We start from the raw sequence: 17,232 nt of genomic DNA on the forward strand, positions 1-17,232 counted from the left end.
ACAAGCAACTCTTGCATACAAATGTGCTCTGTGGCACAGACTGACAGTAGCTGTAGCTAGTAATATGCATTGAAAATGAGCTGGTACGACAGTATGACATATGTCATGCAGTTTCTATGTCTCAGAATTATTAACATACACTCCTGTTTATATAAAATATCAACCTTAATGTCATCGTATACTACTCATTATAATACTCACTTCAAGTGAGTACACAAAGTGAGAATCATGCATCCCGTCAATTTTCTTATGTCTGTAAGTTAAGTTAAGTGTGACGTGGGGGAAAAAAAGACTACATCAAACTTGTTGTGGGTGAGCATTTGAACAAACAAATAATCGAAATACTGTACTCTGCAATACACACTGCCCTCTGGTGTTTCCAAGTTATTGTTGCAGGCGATGTCACCTTCAAGATTTCAAAATGTCAAAGACTTTATTTGTCACTAAATAAGAAAAAGAGGTTGCGCATCAACAATGGGTTTCCTCAGTGGAGTGCTAGACCCAAAGTCCAGTATACACATCAAAAGAAGGAATTTGCATTGCACACAACATGATTTTGTCAATTAATTCATGTGCAATTGTTAAAGATAACCTGAAATGCTTATTTGAGAGTATGTTTTTTCAATGTATGACATACTTCATTCTGAATATAGCCAATCTACAATCTCAAAACGTTTCAGATAGCAACGTGTTTCTGAGCTTGAAGATCGGTTGCTTTCACTGGTTTCGGTTCCGAGGAGACATACTCTCTCTCTCTCTCTCTCTCCCCAATCTATTCCGTTTCCATGTATCTCTCTCTCTCTCTCTCTCTCTCTCTCTCTCTCTCTCTCTCTCTCTCTCTCTCTCTCTCTCTCTCTCTTTTCGATCTATTCCGTTTCCATGTATCTCTCTCTCTCTCTTCTCTCTCTCTCTCTCTCTCTCTCTCTCTCTCTCTCTCTCTCTCTCTCTCTCGCTCTTCAATCCATTCAGTTTCCATCTCTCTCTCTCTCTCTCTCTCTCTCTCTCTCTTCAATCTATTCCGTTTCCATGTGTGTCTCTCTCTCTCTCTCTCTCTCTCTCTCTCTCTCTCTCTCTCTCTCTATTATCGCTGCTTGCAGCTATATTTGACCTTGTATTTGTGAACTGTCTGTAGCCTACTTCCATGTACTTCCATGTTCTCTGCAAACTTCTAAATAAAGTATTCAAACAATTTAAAAAAAACAGAGTATGTGTGTTAAATGTTTGTTCAGTAAAAGGAGTCTTCCATGTCTCTCCAGCTCTTTATATTAAACAGAAAATGCATTTTCAGTGCTCTCTCCTGATTGGCTTAAATATTGTCACCTACCTGAAAATGTAGCTACTACTAAAGAGCTGGAGAGACCCCTGTGACCGAACAAACGATCTGTAGCAATGATTACTATCAGAATATAGTACTTTAAACTTTTTAACAAAAAAAGATAATAATGCCAAAAAATATCGCTTACCCTACCTTTAAGTAAAAAGAAAAAGAAAATCCACCACTGGAAATGGCTTGACATTTTGACTAGACAGTCACACCCACCGTCCACTGGAGGTCATTGGTCCTCTATTACTGTTTATTCATTCAACGTCCAAAAGTCATATGAGACCGAGACGACAGAATCTAAAAAAAAATCACCTGCAACAGCAAGACTGCAAGTGGATGCAGGCTGTCCTGTAGTGGTGAGTCGATACTGCGTGTTTATGCGACCTTTTATTATGCGAATCATGTTCACGATTTAATATTACATTATTCAAAAACACATTGATCATCATGAAACATTATTATAGGCTACTTTAAATAATTCAAGAATAGAATTGAAGCAACCGACTTGAAAATAATGTAAATGAAGCAATATAGGCTACCGCTACTGTAGGATTTCGTTTGATTTTGAATTGTTCTCAGCAGATAAACGCTTTCAGTTAGACTATCTCTAAATCTCTGCATTATTTCGCAATTGTTGCTTTTTTTTTGCAAGTCACACATTGTGTGTCATTGTCTGGCGGTAGCCCTGACTGTCATATCATGACAGTCATAGATGAACTTCAACCTGGTGTTTGCATTTTCTATCTTTTTTGCCCGTGCATCTACATAAACGTTCAGATTTCAAACATAAAGAGCTTATCCCATGGCAACGGATGTTACAATTATGTTCGGGTCCTCAGAAGTACTCTTAGTAGGCTTTTTAATCCGATTGGTGGCCATTTTCTCCGTATTTTCACCATATGCTTTCAACTACGCGACCCTGTTAGTTGGGAGGTGTATTGCATATAACTCTATGAGAAAATGGCCATCGATCTGATTAAAATGCTTTGTATTGAACAATACGGAACATACGGGTACTTCTGCAGACCCGTACATGATTTTAACATCGGTGACCATGGGGTAAGCACTTTAGATTTGAAAGTTGAACGTTTATGTAGATGTCCGGGCCGTAAATGAAGAAAGTGCAAACACCAGGTTTAAGTTCATCCATGACGGTCGTGACAGACGAACGTAGTGTGCTTGGAGCCCTGACGCACAGAAACAGTAGGCTATCCGCTGTCACTGACAGCTTGTGGGAAGACTGGAAGAGCTGTTTATCTATATATACATTAGGCTACACTCCGTACGGTGCACGACTGTCTGTGACGCTTGCCGACAACAACTGAACTAAGCTAGCTAGATCTGTTCTTTTTGGGCAGTTTTACGTGACTTGAATGTCTTTGATGTCAACACGAAAAAAGACAGAAGCACAGATTTCTTAACATGATGCACCCACCACTGATAAGAGGAGTTGGATATATACTTTTTCATATGATGGTGTTGAAAATAGCCAATACAAGCTAGTTAGTTAGAATTAATTAGTTAGATAGAAAATAACCGGCGCAGGACACCGTTATATAAGACCATTCGCATAGCCTACTTAACACCTGGGTGGCTGACCTTAGTCCACTATGAGATGACTAATTAGCTTTCAGCAGTTTCCCTCTCCAAATGGAAAGTAGTGTTATTAGACATGCTGAGTGTGAATAGCCTACTGGGTACCAGAGAACAGGTATTTCAGGGAGAACTGCACTATGTTGTGGGAGAACTGGGCCCATTACCCAGTTGGAACCCATTTCTAAGCATGAGTCATGATTATGAACAAATTCAATGAGGTACATTATTAGCATTCACAACATTTAGTTGCATTCAGGTGCATGTTGCCCCCACCTTAATAGTTTCTAAAACAAGAGATGCTGTCAAGCATACAGACAGACAGACAAGATTTGCACAATTTTGATTTCACAGTTCTCCCGGACTGTGAAATCAAAATTGTGCAAATCTTGTCTGTCACTTCACCCAGTTCTCATGTATCACCGTGTAGACATTTAAAGGAATACAGGAAAGGGGAATCTGGGCACCATTATTTTGGGAAGACTGGGCACTAGGGAAGTGCCCACTCTTCTCCAGGTGCCCACATTTCCCTTGTACCCACTCCTCTGAGGTTCCCAGTTTCCACTAGTGCCCAGAATGTTTTGGTGCCCAGCTTTCCTGTTACTATTTAAAGTACTTAGGCTACAGTATGTATGGAGCGGCCAGCCTGCAGATAAAGTTGCAACCATCCCAGGGAGCATAATTAGATATAGAATTACAGCATGTCTTGACAACGTGGTAGTGCAGCTGAAAAGCAGGTCTGCCAGCACGCACAAAACGGCTATAGGGTAATAAGGAAGATGGACTGGAGAACCTCTACACCCAGTGCTGCCTCAATAAATCCCTGAGGATCATTAAAGACCCCACCCAACCCCACAAAAGACTGCTCTCCTCTAAAGTCCAAAAGGGTGAAGGAAGATCCTCAGCTCAAAGCGCACGCTAGCAGGCTGAGGAACATTTTTTTCCCGACAGGCCATCAGACTGTTAAATAACAGTGAAAAGTGACTGTGCAATAACTCTCTGTACTTTGTACTATGCATGTCCGGAGGTAATCTCGCAAACCACACCGTTCTCATGTGGTTCCCAACTTCCCGAGATTCACGTTACTTCACATTACTTTGTGAAATAACTTTGTGAAGAAATGTGTCTTTGGCAAGTGCCAAAGACATTTCCCATCATTTCCCGTCTTGGACAGTAAAGTTTTATTCTCCCTCTCTCTCTCTCTCTCTCTCTCTCTCTCTCTCTCTCTCTCTCTCTCTCTCTCTCTCTCTCTCTCTCGTATTACAGCATGTGATGTGAGTGTGACTAAACACTTCTCTGACTTCCAGTAAAGTGATCTCTCCATGATGGCTCTAGGCATCCAAGCTCCCTCGTTCTATTTCAGAAACAGGCTCAGAGAATGCAGTGCTGTAACAGTATTACGCAAACAGAACCTTTGCTGTGTTTACCGATAACAGACAGTATGACATCTTATTTAACCCTGCAGTTTAATTGGTATAGCCTATGATATGGTCTGCCCTAGGTTGTGGAGGTAGGCATGACATTGTTGTGCTATTTGGTAAACAGGAATAAGCAGTTTTGGGGTTCAAAGCTGAGAGGACCTTTAACTCCAGTCACCAGTGCCTGATCTGAGTGAGTAAAATGGCCTCCAGAAAGGGAGACATGCCAGGTAACTTATTTTCTATTCTCTTCAATTCATTGTACTCTTCTAGTTAAACGCTTGAAGGGGAATTTCACTTTAAAACACTTCTGCGGTAATTTGCATGTCTACTCTTTGTGTGCACCCCAGACAGTTTTTAATGTGCACCCCAGACAGTTTTTAAGTCGCTTGATTTAATATTAAACATATGATATTCATTTGATCCGATAGGCCCCCCTCCAATATACAATTTACAATGCAGGCATTGACAAGAACCTATCATCAGTCCAACAGTAGAATATCCCAAAAATCTATAATCTGTACATCGAAACTATACACACTATAGGATGCCAGGTCAACAATGACCTGGCATCTGTCTACATAACATGCTATCTAAATTACATTTTAGCCTTTACATAAGCCTGTAAGGTCGCCAAGGCTAGGTCAAGTGCTACGGCAAGTGTTATGGGCTAAGGTGGAGTCTGAAGAGGTGAGTCTTCAGATTACGGCGTGAGTTTTGGAGTCTGCAGTTGTAATTGCAATGGGAATATAAGCCAATTCAACTTCAAACTCCATGTTAGACTCATTGAAAACACACATCCTGACACTTTCCAATATCAGGACTGCTTTATGCAACATTACAATGTTAAATAAAAAATGAAGGTCTCCCCATTCATTAGAAGGCTTGGGTATTATTATCATCAGCAGACCCAGGGATGCGTGTTTCAAAGACTAACATGGAATTTGAAGTTGAGCGGGCTTAAAGGGGGGCATGTGAATTAAGCAACTTAAAAACTGTGTGGGATGCTCACAAATGTCAGAGTAGACATGAAATATGTTTAAGTGAAATTCCCCTTTAAGCCCTGTCTACTTAATCGTACAACGAAGATCAAAAATATAAATTTTTCATGTTGGTACATTTACACCTAATGTCATGGCCAAAGTAGGTACTCCAGGTTGAAAGTGGTTAATAAAAGTACTTGATACATTTACTGTAGACATGGTGTCAAAATCTTTACATTCTCCGCCTACTGCACTCATTTGCTCCTGGTTTCCACCAGGGCTGGAGTCTGGAATGCCATCAGGGCTCTTCTCATCTCCGGTTGGAATGAGGCGCACTTTCAGTTATGATGACCACTTAAACGCCCCCTTGAATTCACCACCTTTAGACATGAGTGTCAATCACCTGTGGAGGGACCCTGTCAAACCACGGCGCAGGTTCAACCTACCTAGTACTCAGGTAGGCACGCACGTACGCACGCACGCACGCACACACACACGCACGCACACACACACATTTGTATTACTATACTTGTGAGGACAAACATTTGAGGACAGTCATTTTAAGAATGCCATTGTTATTTACTACCTAACTCCTAAACCTAACCTCTGAATGCCTAAACCTAACCGTATCCCCAACCTGAATCTTTTCCTAATAGTAAGCCTAACGGTGTGTTTACACAGCGATTACATACAACTCAACTGTTGTTCAGTGGTGTAATTTGCATAGGATTGTTGGGTTATTATATTAAGCCTTTAAATGTCTTAATGGCCTTATATAGATCAAATATGCACAGTTGTGGCCGTTTTCTGAGTGTTTCCTTCATTAGTAGGCCTATCTTAGTCGGTTACATACTGTAAATGTTGTTTAAACCAGTGAAATTAGTTGCTGCATATGATGCATCCATTTCAGGACAAGGGCCCCTTTGATACAAAAACCCACAGGAAAAAAAGTCAAGCTACGCCCCCTGCTGTTGCTAGATGATTTGTTACATTATTTGGAATGTGATCTTGGTGGTGTGCAGGTGGATAGTTTTGCTGAATGTTGGCTAATGTATGGGCCACTTGCTCCTACTCTGTTATGTAAATAGTTTATGAACTACTGCAGTAACAGAATTCACTTGTGCGACCAGGAAGAGAACAGTGGTGTGAAGATGGCGGTTGAGACAACATCAGCAGCTAATTCGTCTCCTGTGGTGAAAGCCAAAGCCACCTCTCTGATGAGCACGCTCATGATCAGTAAGTCACCAAAGTCATTGCACATTCATAGAATCATAGATGATACGTGTTCAAAACAGTATGTGGCAAAGTAACGTTGCTGCTAGTCATAAACCTTGTATCTTCATATAATATTTCAGTTTTTTCATAAATGAATTCTGTATTTTATACTTTGTCATATGACAGTGGCACGATAAAGAAAATAGAAAATATAGCAGATATGCTATTTTCGCTATTTTAAAAAAAAATATATATATATATATATATATATATATATTAGATATATATGTGTTTTACATTTTTGCCTATGGCATGCTCAAAATAGGGACGCCAGCATGAAAGTGGTTAAGTCTGTCTGTGGGTTTTTATAAATATTTAACCAAAGAAAAGTACTAACAAGAGCTTGTGACTAAATAATAACTGGAATAACGCTGGATCCATTGGAACGCAGGTTCTTTTTTCTATTTCCTGAAAGGTTTTGGACATAAAAGGTTTCTGCCTGTCAGCACTGATGAGACAATGGCTGATTTGAACACAAGTCATACTCTGTTGCATTGCGATGCGTTGTTGGCTTCAGATTCCGATCAGTTCTTTTGGGCAAGCAATATGATGTGATCGAGTATAAATTAAGCTTAACTCTATAACCATTTCTGACTGTTTGCCAAAGGGCAGACCCATGAGAGCCTCCAGAAGTTTGAGCAACAGGCCAGGCTGACAGAGGCTGCAACTTACTCCCCCCACAAAGGCCTCGCTGCTGAGGAGGTTGACTTCCATCGGCTGGCCGATGGCACGCCAGTGAGTATGAGAAGGTGTCACCGGATTTAAAAAATAGTTTCCATACAATTCAAGACTCAATACTATTACCATTTCAATGAGACATTGATTGAAAGGTGGTTTGGTGTGAGCTGTGGAGACAAAACTATACAATACGAATACAAAAGTACATAAAGATTTTTTTTTAACTCCTCCAGCTAAATAAATAAAACGCAGTGATGGCCCTCCTATGTTACATTTAGTAATGGAAATTGAAATAACCTTCTTACGAGTTCTTAATGTGAGCAAATTAGTGTGTGCTTGTACTAGTATTTGTGTGTATGATAAGGTTGTGTTCCCTCTGTTATTTTGTCTTTCCGACCCACAATGTCCCACCCACTCTGGAGCCAATGGGACGGTGTTATAGTCCATTGATTGCTGTCATAGGACCAACTAGGTTCCCTAATGTTTATCTTTATCTTTTAGTTTAGTTTAGTTTGTTTGGATTGCATATAGCCTACAAATCATCATGTTGATTAAACAACTCAACCTTAGCGTCCTTATTTTGGGCATGTCAATATAGGTGAAACTAGGCCACAAAATAGTGTGTAAAAACAATCAAGGATGAAACACAATAAAGTCTAAGATTTATGTCCATAATGGTCCTGTCACCTTGAATGCGGTAGCTCATTGCCACTGCAATGAACGAATCAAAAAAATATTATTCAGAATAAGGATTATTATGTTTTTATTGCCAGGTTATGTATGCACATACAAGGAATTTGTATCTGTGAGGTTGGTACATTACACTGAAATGTCACTATAGAAATATTACAATTATTTATAGTAACTACAATATTTATATATACCCTATAAAGATTAACAGAAATGGCTAGAAATATATACAATATGCAATAAACAAAGTACACAATATAGATTGTAGAGGCTGGTATAGCAGCATAGGTAGATAAATAAATAAATAAATAAAAAATATTGGACAAGATTAAAGTGTATCCAGATGGTAGTACCATGTACATACATTTCACAATGCAGTTGATAATTCTGTGGTCTCATGCGGAGTGATATAGACAATTAGATTGGTGAATTATTTGGAGGACTGTTATGCTCATAATAAATCATAAATGGTGCATTTATTTATCCAAAGCGCTTTCCCCCCCACACATTCATACAACAACGGCACAGCAAACCATGCAAGGCAGCCACCATATACCTTCTGCCGCCTCCTGACTCACTACCGCCATCGTCTGTTGTTGTTTGATATAGGTTTTGTCCTGCTGGTCGAATCAATAATTTTCTTAACATCACCTAATCATTAAAACCAACATGAACTTCTTGTTGCCATAACTAAAAGACCTTGACCTAAATCTTTGGGCCAAAGTAAATGTAGGCTGGGATTTAGATTTAGAATCTGTTCTGATGTATGTAATATCACAGCCATTCTAGGGTTAGGATTTAGAATAATAGGCCAATCAGTTCTAGATTAATAATATGATGATTAATATTGTTATAAATGGTCTCATTTGTATTAGTAGGCTATTATAAGTATTGGGTATAATACATCAACATATTTTTATGTGGCTTTGCATGAATATTATTTATTTATTTATTCAGACTTATATCATTGTATACACATTTTTATTCAGAATTTATGGAGGTGAATTTGGTAAACAAATTGCGTAATCGGTCCACTGCTGAGGCAGTTGACAGGCAACGCCCTCGACGTACCTCCAATAGGACCAATCACAGGCCTTCTAACAAAACACCAATCACAGAGCCTCAAAGCAAAGGACCAATCACAGGACTTCTAACACAGCAACTTTATTTTAGTAAGAAAGACCAGTTTGTACCCGGTTTGTACGGGTTTGTACAATTTGTGCTTTCGTTAACTGTTTGATTTTGTAAACTTATTTAAATATGAATACAATGGAAAAGCGAGCTGGAGCGGAAAGTAAAAGAAATCTAATCATAAAAAGGTATTGTAATGTATTTAATTCCAATCGCATGATTGCTGTTGTTTTTGTCGAGAGCCAGACCCAGGCCCCAGGCTAGCTAGCATTAGCACTAAAGCTAACAGTGCTATTGGATCCAATCTGTGTTGTTGAACTGGTCCTTCTCAGCTGCCTGCTATAGCTAATCATTATCAATTAGCCTTTAGCTACATCTCAGTTGATAACTTTTGACTAAGTAACAACGTTATCTTTGATGCGTATTGACACGTTGTCTGATAATAACGTTGTGGAGGTTGAAAGCGACGGCTTCGTAGTAGTAAGCTAACCAGTGTTGCCAGATATTGCGAAGATACTGGGGAAACGAGCCCAAAAGCAGCAACTTAGGCCGCATAAGCACTTTTAAACCTATATGCATATAAGCTCACAACGCGTCGTGAGCCGATCTACAGGTGATCTACAAGCTTGTGAGCTTGTAGATCGGCTATTTATTTTTTTTAAATCTTGAAATGAAATTAGAATATTCGGAAGATTTACATTCTAACACCACAAATCTGGTATGCGGGGCTCCCTGGCACAAACCTTTTCAGATGGGGTTCAGGGACAAATACATATTAATTTGGGGGTCCAAGACATGGAAATATAATAATAAGCGTTCTACACTTTAGAAACAAGCCCACAAAACCGCAACTACCATTATTTACAAGCGACTTTACAGAAAAACAAACCCAAAGTCGCTTATAATAAGCGGACATGGCAACACCGAGCCTCTACCTCACCTCAACCTACTACGTTAGGTCAGCTGTTGTTGACAAGCGACAAGAGAGCCTACTCCCTACTGTGCAAATGGGAGTTGGCTTCTAACAGGTACACAGCTGTGTGTCACAACATTGTATATAACAACCAAGCATCTAAACCAGTGGGTTGATCCAGGGACTCTCAGAGTCCCTTCAGGGGGTTCCAAATTAACCCTTACAAGTCTGTAACTCTTGACAATTGGGTCCATTTGGTTCCATTTGTATACTGTCAGAGTTAAGTTTTTTTTTTTAAGTTTGAGAAGCACTGATCTAAACTGTCTTAGTAGTCATAATAACATTACCAAGCATCTAGCCCTGAAACATGACTGTCATACCATGATCGTCATGTGAACCATGGCTATCAAGCATCTAAACAAACAAACATTATATATATATAACCAACCTAGCCCTAAAATGGCTGTTATATTACATACATTTCATGTATTCCAAATACACAGTCATAGATCACTCCTATGCCCCATTGCCCTCCCAGGGTTGTACTCACCTAATAATGAATTGCTGCGACTTGGAGTCAGCTATGGTTGTACTCTAGTTTCATATCCGTTTGAAAGTTGTGGCAGAAAACGTGTATTTAGTCAAATATCTCCACTTTCCCACAAGTTTCACACGGACCACCTGTGAGCCCATACATATGGGGCACACAAATGACAGGTGTCATTGATTAGATCATTTAGATATAATCAATGATCCAAACAACCCCACTGTCAATAATGATCCATCCAACAAACTCATACTACTGTGAAGAAAAGGGGCTCATTATAACAACACTAAAGGGAAAACCTAACTGCATGCTTCAGAGGTAGAATATGAAATTGTCCTGCATATGGTGAGTAGGATACAGTAGACAAATGTATTACAGCTATGCGTTGACATACATTCATGGGCTATGCAGGAGGTTGATTAAGGACAAAACATTTGGGGGTGGGGGATGTAGGCAGCAGGTCCAGCAGCGAGCGATTCCATAAAGGCCAGCCAGTTGCTGCGTTAGAATAAAGGTCATAATTTAGCACGGTGATCACTGCTCTGAACAGAATGCTCGACCACCAGCCAGATATGATATGAGCTTTGAGAGTGTGCTAGTTGGGGCTGGGAGTTTGCACTCAAACAATGGAGACTAAACATGCCAAAAACCCTACCATGGATTTTGTGTAAAAACACAGGTGAGTCTTGTTTGATGTGAGGTAATAGTTCTTCTTGGTAGGAGCTGTACAGTTACTAGGTCTTCCAGAATGTTGACGGGTGGGTTTTGTGTTTTCCAGTCACTCACTGCAGTAGGAAACATATCATTTACACGCAAAGTCTTGCGTGTAAATAGTGTTTTCCAAATTGCTTCACAGTGTGTTTGTATGTGATCCATTGTCAAAATATCATATAGAGCAGAAAGCCTTCATTGTTATTGTATAAAATATAACTACATTTGGAGTGCTACTCCTGTACTGATGTTACTTTACTTGGCTTATTTGTTTATTTATTCCAATGGGCTGCCACAGACACACATATACACCTGTTACCAAACTACTGATGCAGCCCATATTAAAACAATGAAGCAGCTTGTAGATCTGGTATTTTTTAAATATTCAATAAAAATGAAAATTTGTTTATATCTTTGAATGTTTTCACCTATACCAACATGCCCAAAATAGGGACAACAGGTTGAAAACTGGTCAATACTTTTTTTTTTATCTGGGTACTCCAGTGGTCTTTGTCTCTTAGCATACAGACAGGACAGCTTTGTGAGTCTGTTTTCATGTCCAAAGTGAGGACTCTGCACTGTTGATGGATATTGAGGTTTGTTTATTATTTTTTGTCTTTTTGTCTATGCAGAGGTTGAGAATGCCAAGCGGGGACTTCAAGGAGGACAGGCTTACGACATCGGCTCAATCCACCCCTTGTGGCACCCCATCCGTCACCCCCTGTGTCACTCCCAGCGCCAGTCCCCGCGCATCACCTTCAGTCACTCGCAGGTGAGCATCGTCACATGCTAAACTGATACATTTGGCTGTCCTAGTTCATCATATATGATCACATTTCACGTTATGTTTAGGCCTGTCACAATTATTACGTACTCGTCTAATCGTGATATTGTTTGAGATAATCGCAATTATTTTTGCATAATCGTTTCCATGTAGAAACATTTTCATATTTTTAAATATAAAACATTGTAGAAATATCTGATCTACAAGCTTACAATGCTTCATATATTTCTTCTATTTTTACAAAATAAAATAATACAATTATTAAATATGTCAATCATTTCTTTGTATATTTCATTATTTGTCTACCCTGTGCAATTTCTGATTACGAAGCCTAAAAGGCAAAAAGAAATAAAAATGTTATTCAAATGTTCCAATGTTCAATGCCAAACACAATTAAATCATTAATCGCAATTATTTGAGTGACAATTAATCATCAACTCAAGCTTATGTTTATAGAACATCTTAAATGTAGCTGCTACACTGTCCGGGTGTCACATATCAGCAGAACACTGTATGACTTCACAAGCCTTGTGACACGTCTCTGATATTTGCTTTTATGTTTTTTCCTTGTCCTGGCTGAACATCCAGGAGCTGGTTCAACCTGAGTCCTGGATCTGCAGCCTTCCTCACCGTCCCAGAGTTGAGCGGTGCCAACCACGCCATAGATATGGGAGGAAATGAGGGAGGAGGAGGAGGATCAGAGAGGTGGAGCTTATTTGGAACGCGGCCCATGGTGCAGAAGTCCCCCACCGACCCGGGCTGTGAAAGCAGCACAGGTATGTACTCTTTGTTAATCTGCGTTTGTTTCCCCTGCTGTTATTTATTATTGAAGAAGGGCTTTTTTTGTAGCACTGGCTGTGTTGCCCTTAGAGTGTTGGGGTTCACAAGGTGCAACTTAATGTTGCATGAACACACGTGCACTAAGGGTGGGGTGGTATGAATTTTGTATTACCATGGTGAAAAAGGAACATGTTGTGGCGGTTACATTTTTATAAAAGAAAATGTAATGAAAAGGTTTTTAGATTTTTCTATTTGCTTTTGCCATATCTATATTTACTGACTTCTCATATTCCTTCTCAGGCTTCTCACTGCAATCATACTTTGGCCTGCAGAAGTCCAGCACCATGGAGACTATTAATACTCAGGTCAACCTCAAGGTAGAGGACCCTGCCAACTTCATGCCCCCCAAGATGGGCATGTCAGGCTTGGAAGCCAAGCAGCCTAGGCCACACAAACTCAAACCCAGAGACTTGAATGTTTTGACGCCTTCTGGCTTCTAATATCAACCTGAACACCCCATCCCCCGTACTCTGCCATCCTCCCCCATTTCCATTTTCCTGTTGCCCGGGTAGGCCGACCTGATGTCTCACCTTCCTCTTGTCTCCTCTGCCTCCCAGAGACCTTCCAGAGACGGAGAACTGGACAATCAACAACAGAACTAAGCTCTATTTATACTCCGACAGAACTAAGCTCAATGTATACTCCATTGCATGACAGAGATGCTTCTAATAAGTACTGATAACGTGTGGTGGGTGCGGGCCTGGGTGTTGGTTGCCTCTCTGTATGGCTGACTCGAGCTCTTAAGATTCTGGTCGTGGATCGGCCCGTGAACTCCAGGATTTTCATTTTTGTAAGTCTCTGCATATAGACCCCAGCGGAACTCAAGAATCAAGAAGGGTTTATTTGTCAGGTATTGCAGTGAAATGTTGAACTCATGCTCCGTTGGCCCTGTGTGAGGGATTCATATTATTCTACGTACCTTTTGACGAACTCGTCTGACCGTCTTCTTTTCATCACCAAATGAGAGCTCCTTTGACAGTCCCTCCTGTGATTGAAATAATTGCTTAGTTAGGAGTCAGAGAGAGCAGACCAATCAGTTCTTGTCAGTAGCGACACTGTCGTGTGATGGAGTCGACTATAAATTAGGCATTCATTCCCTCATCCTCTCTACATAGTACAGCTCCAGAACCCAACAACCCCTTTGGTCCAATTAAAGCACAAAGCATTTCTGTGACTGCTTTTGTCAGTTTTGCTTGTGTTTTGAATTTTGTTTTTGAAAATATCTTGTAATGGAGGCTGTGGCTTGTAATGCCTTGTCAGCGACGAGCCTGAACGGATCAACAGCTAGTTGTCTTGTTTTCATTCAAGTCCTCGCATTAACGTTATATGACAAAACCACCAGTCATTTTGATCCATAGTACTAGCTAGGGTGGTACTTTCCTTTGTGTGCGCTAATGTTTTCTTAAAAGAAGGTGTGAGCTTGCAACTGGTTTGCTTGTGGCATTTTCACCACTTGAGTTTGACCTTTTTTTTATTATTTCTTTCAATTTGAAAGAACTTGTTAATTCAATTGTATTTGATATTGACAGGAGGAGAGTAAACTGCTTTTTCTAATCTGAAATTGTTTAATTTTTCAACAGCAAGGCTTCATTTTGCTCTGCTATAAAGCTGCAATCCATAACTTTTTAATTACATTTTTTGACCTGAGTAACATGTCTAACACAACTGCGGTTGTTGTATTTGGTCTCCCTGCTCTTCTGTTTGATTAATGTACATCCTGTCAGGGAAAACCATTGCTGGTTTACAGGTGATACTGCCTGAAGGTCAAAATAAAATGTCTCCCCTAAGCAAGCAGGTGTGCTCCTATTAACTCAGTGAGACATTTTGGCATTTGCACAGGGGGCCTGGGTTCAAATCCCGGGCAGGACATGAAAGTTACAGATTGCAGCTTTAAACCAATGTTGTTCATGCTAAACTGTAGTAGTAATTTACTGTCTTTGAGCTGTTGACATCCTGGTTCAGTGATGATGTCGCTTCTGGAATGTACCATTTCTGCAGGGGTTTTGTGGTGACTGGTGAGAGTAACAGGCAACATTGATACTTTTTCTGGTACGCAGTAGCATGTTTTTTTTCCCATTGTCATGCCACTGTTATGCTTCAAGAATATATTATAAATAGCTAAAGTATTGAAATAAGGATTATGAATTTAGCTTTTTGCTTTGTTTTTTACATACCTCTATTCTACAGTCATTGCTATTTGTTTTGCAAAATGTTAATGACTACAGATCCTTACTTGCACAAAGGAGTTTGTCCCACTGACATCTGTAAATAAATCTGACATTACAGAGCAAAGTCATCCTCTGTCTCTTATCTTTATTAAATCCATTTCCAACCTCACTGGAATATCCTAGCAGTAAAATGGAGTACTTAAATATGGATAACAAGACACTGCCATTATTTGGGGTACTGAAGTAATCCCCCAGATAAGAGCTACTTGTTATATTAGCTTTTCTCCCAGTATGCAAAGGTATAAAAGTGAGTTGATAACATTTATAAGAAGGGAGTTTTCCTCACTGAATGGATTTAGGAAACAAAATGGTGTGCGTCTCTGTCTCACCTCCTGTACTGCTGCGATTTTATTAATATTTGGGGCATGTATTGGGAGTCAAGCCAGCTCCAACTACATCAATACTAAAATTGGACACAGGGTGGCAGAGTAAGCTTCATTAACAACAGCAGGTGGTACAGGTGTAGTCAGTGATGAGCTGTGGATTGTTGAGCTAGGGGGGCTTTATTTTATAACACGCACGTGCACATAGCCGTTCAGCTCAGTGCTAGTTGAAATACTGTATTCAACATGTGATTTTTAATGTAATTATGTTTCTTATTATTTAATTGCATTTGTTAATTTGTTTTTATTTTTGTTTCAATTAATTATTTTATTTTCCTTTTAGTTGTATATAAAAGCCCTTTACATACACCCACACATAAGTACTTAAGATAATCAGACAACTTGTCTTTACTTGAATTACTTTTTTAAAGACTTACATTGCTTTCAAAACAGTGGTTTTAAAGTAAAAATAAAAAATACACGTTTGCTACTCACTAAAACAAAGACGGTTTTATGGAGTTGAAAGCCTACTCTACTAAATGGGAACACTGTGAGCCCCCACCTCACGTCTAAACTACACTTTTTGTCCAGAAAAGAAAACATTTCACCGGAATTAAAACATGTTTTGGTTACTCCACAGTGCCCTCTACAGATATGGTCAATGGAATTTTCCTATTGACCAGATTCTTCTATGTATACTATATAGTGCTGGAGAGAGAATAGGTTGTGTATTTGGGGAAGAGACTGGGCACTATACTTGGGGATATTTCGGGGGAATACTGGGCACTACTTAAAACAAAAGCAGTAGCGATGCAGTTTTCTTTTGTAGAGACATCAAACAGCCACAAGATGGCAGCGTTCTACCCACAAATACAGTCTGTTTCTATCTCTCAAGACAGATTCCGCAGAAGCACCCAGGAGGAAGTGGACTAAGAAAGGGGAGGAGCCAAACCGAGTCACTGTTTCTACGCAAAAAGGAACAATGAAAAAACTCTTTTTTTTTTACAGAAATTGTTCCCAGATTGGTTTCTATTAACATTCTTCAAAGGACAATATTTAAAGGGATATTTCACTTTCCCTCCACTTATGCAATACTTGTTGTACCTGTTTTCAGAGTACACTTGTACCTGTTGTACCCGTTATTACTGTACCCAGTAATTAGGGCTGATAGCTTTATTTTTCCTACTAAATACCGGTCCATATCTATCGGTCAGATAAGAATTAATTAATACATCAATAAACGGAGGAAGGAAACGTGTTATAATAGTATTTGGGTTTATTCCAGAGAAGAGATCTTACAAGCGTTGGACATGCATGGTTCCAGATATATCCTTCTGACGTTAAAACAGAGATATACAGAGTAATTATACACATAACGTGGTGTTACACATACAAATGGAAAATGGTACACTTTAGAAAATGGTACAAAAACATACCTATCAAGGGCAGTACTCATTATCATAGTAGTTGGAGGCAAGCTTATGATGTCAGTACTATGACATCATATTGGTGACATCAGGGATCTCCATGTATGGGCATAATAAAAGGGACATAGGACATGCCCATCCAAACCCGAAGTCTGTCAGGTGCTCGAAAACCATTTTTCATCAGCTCTGACTACTGCAAGCCACACAGTCTCAATAACAATAGTACTTGCCATTGAGTGTGAACTGCATAAACAAATGGACTTTACATACATTATATGTACATATGTACATACATTATATGTATGTAAAGTGTGAGCAAGCGTGCGTGCGTGTCTCAGTTTAAATGTAGCACACAGACAGCACAGCA

At 39.6% G+C, this 17,232-nt stretch overlaps 2 protein-coding genes across 2 annotated transcripts in view; one reads left to right on the top strand and one right to left on the bottom strand.

The window, feature by feature from the left end:
• Window positions 1-17,232, bottom strand: part of tmem126a (transmembrane protein 126A) — a 274,616-nt gene that overhangs the window by 73,807 nt on the left and 183,577 nt on the right.
• On the top strand, window positions 1,612-15,183 carry kiaa1191 (KIAA1191 ortholog). Its single transcript, XM_084041401.1, has 8 exons — window positions 1,612-1,680; window positions 4,463-4,565; window positions 5,597-5,775; window positions 6,449-6,554; window positions 7,201-7,328; window positions 11,896-12,035; window positions 12,636-12,823; window positions 13,128-15,183. The coding sequence occupies exons 2-8, from the start codon at window positions 4,538-4,540 to the stop codon at window positions 13,325-13,327; spliced, it is 969 nt and encodes a 322-aa protein (XP_083897527.1). The 5' UTR covers window positions 1,612-1,680; window positions 4,463-4,537; the 3' UTR covers window positions 13,328-15,183.

This window comes from Gymnoscopelus microlampas (genome assembly GCF_963454915.1).
Source record: "Gymnoscopelus microlampas genome assembly, chromosome: 18".
Lineage (NCBI taxonomy): Eukaryota > Metazoa > Chordata > Actinopteri > Myctophiformes > Myctophidae > Gymnoscopelus > Gymnoscopelus microlampas.

Coding starts and splice junctions, on each gene's coding strand:
- kiaa1191 (XM_084041401.1), top strand. CDS start 4,538: ATGGCCTCCAGAAAGGGAGACATGCCAG. Junction 5,776..6,448: donor TCAACCTACCTAGTACTCAG/GTAGGCACGCAC, acceptor TTGTGCGACCAG/GAAGAGAACAGTGGTGTGAA. Junction 12,824..13,127: donor GGGCTGTGAAAGCAGCACAG/GTATGTACTCTT, acceptor ATTCCTTCTCAG/GCTTCTCACTGCAATCATAC.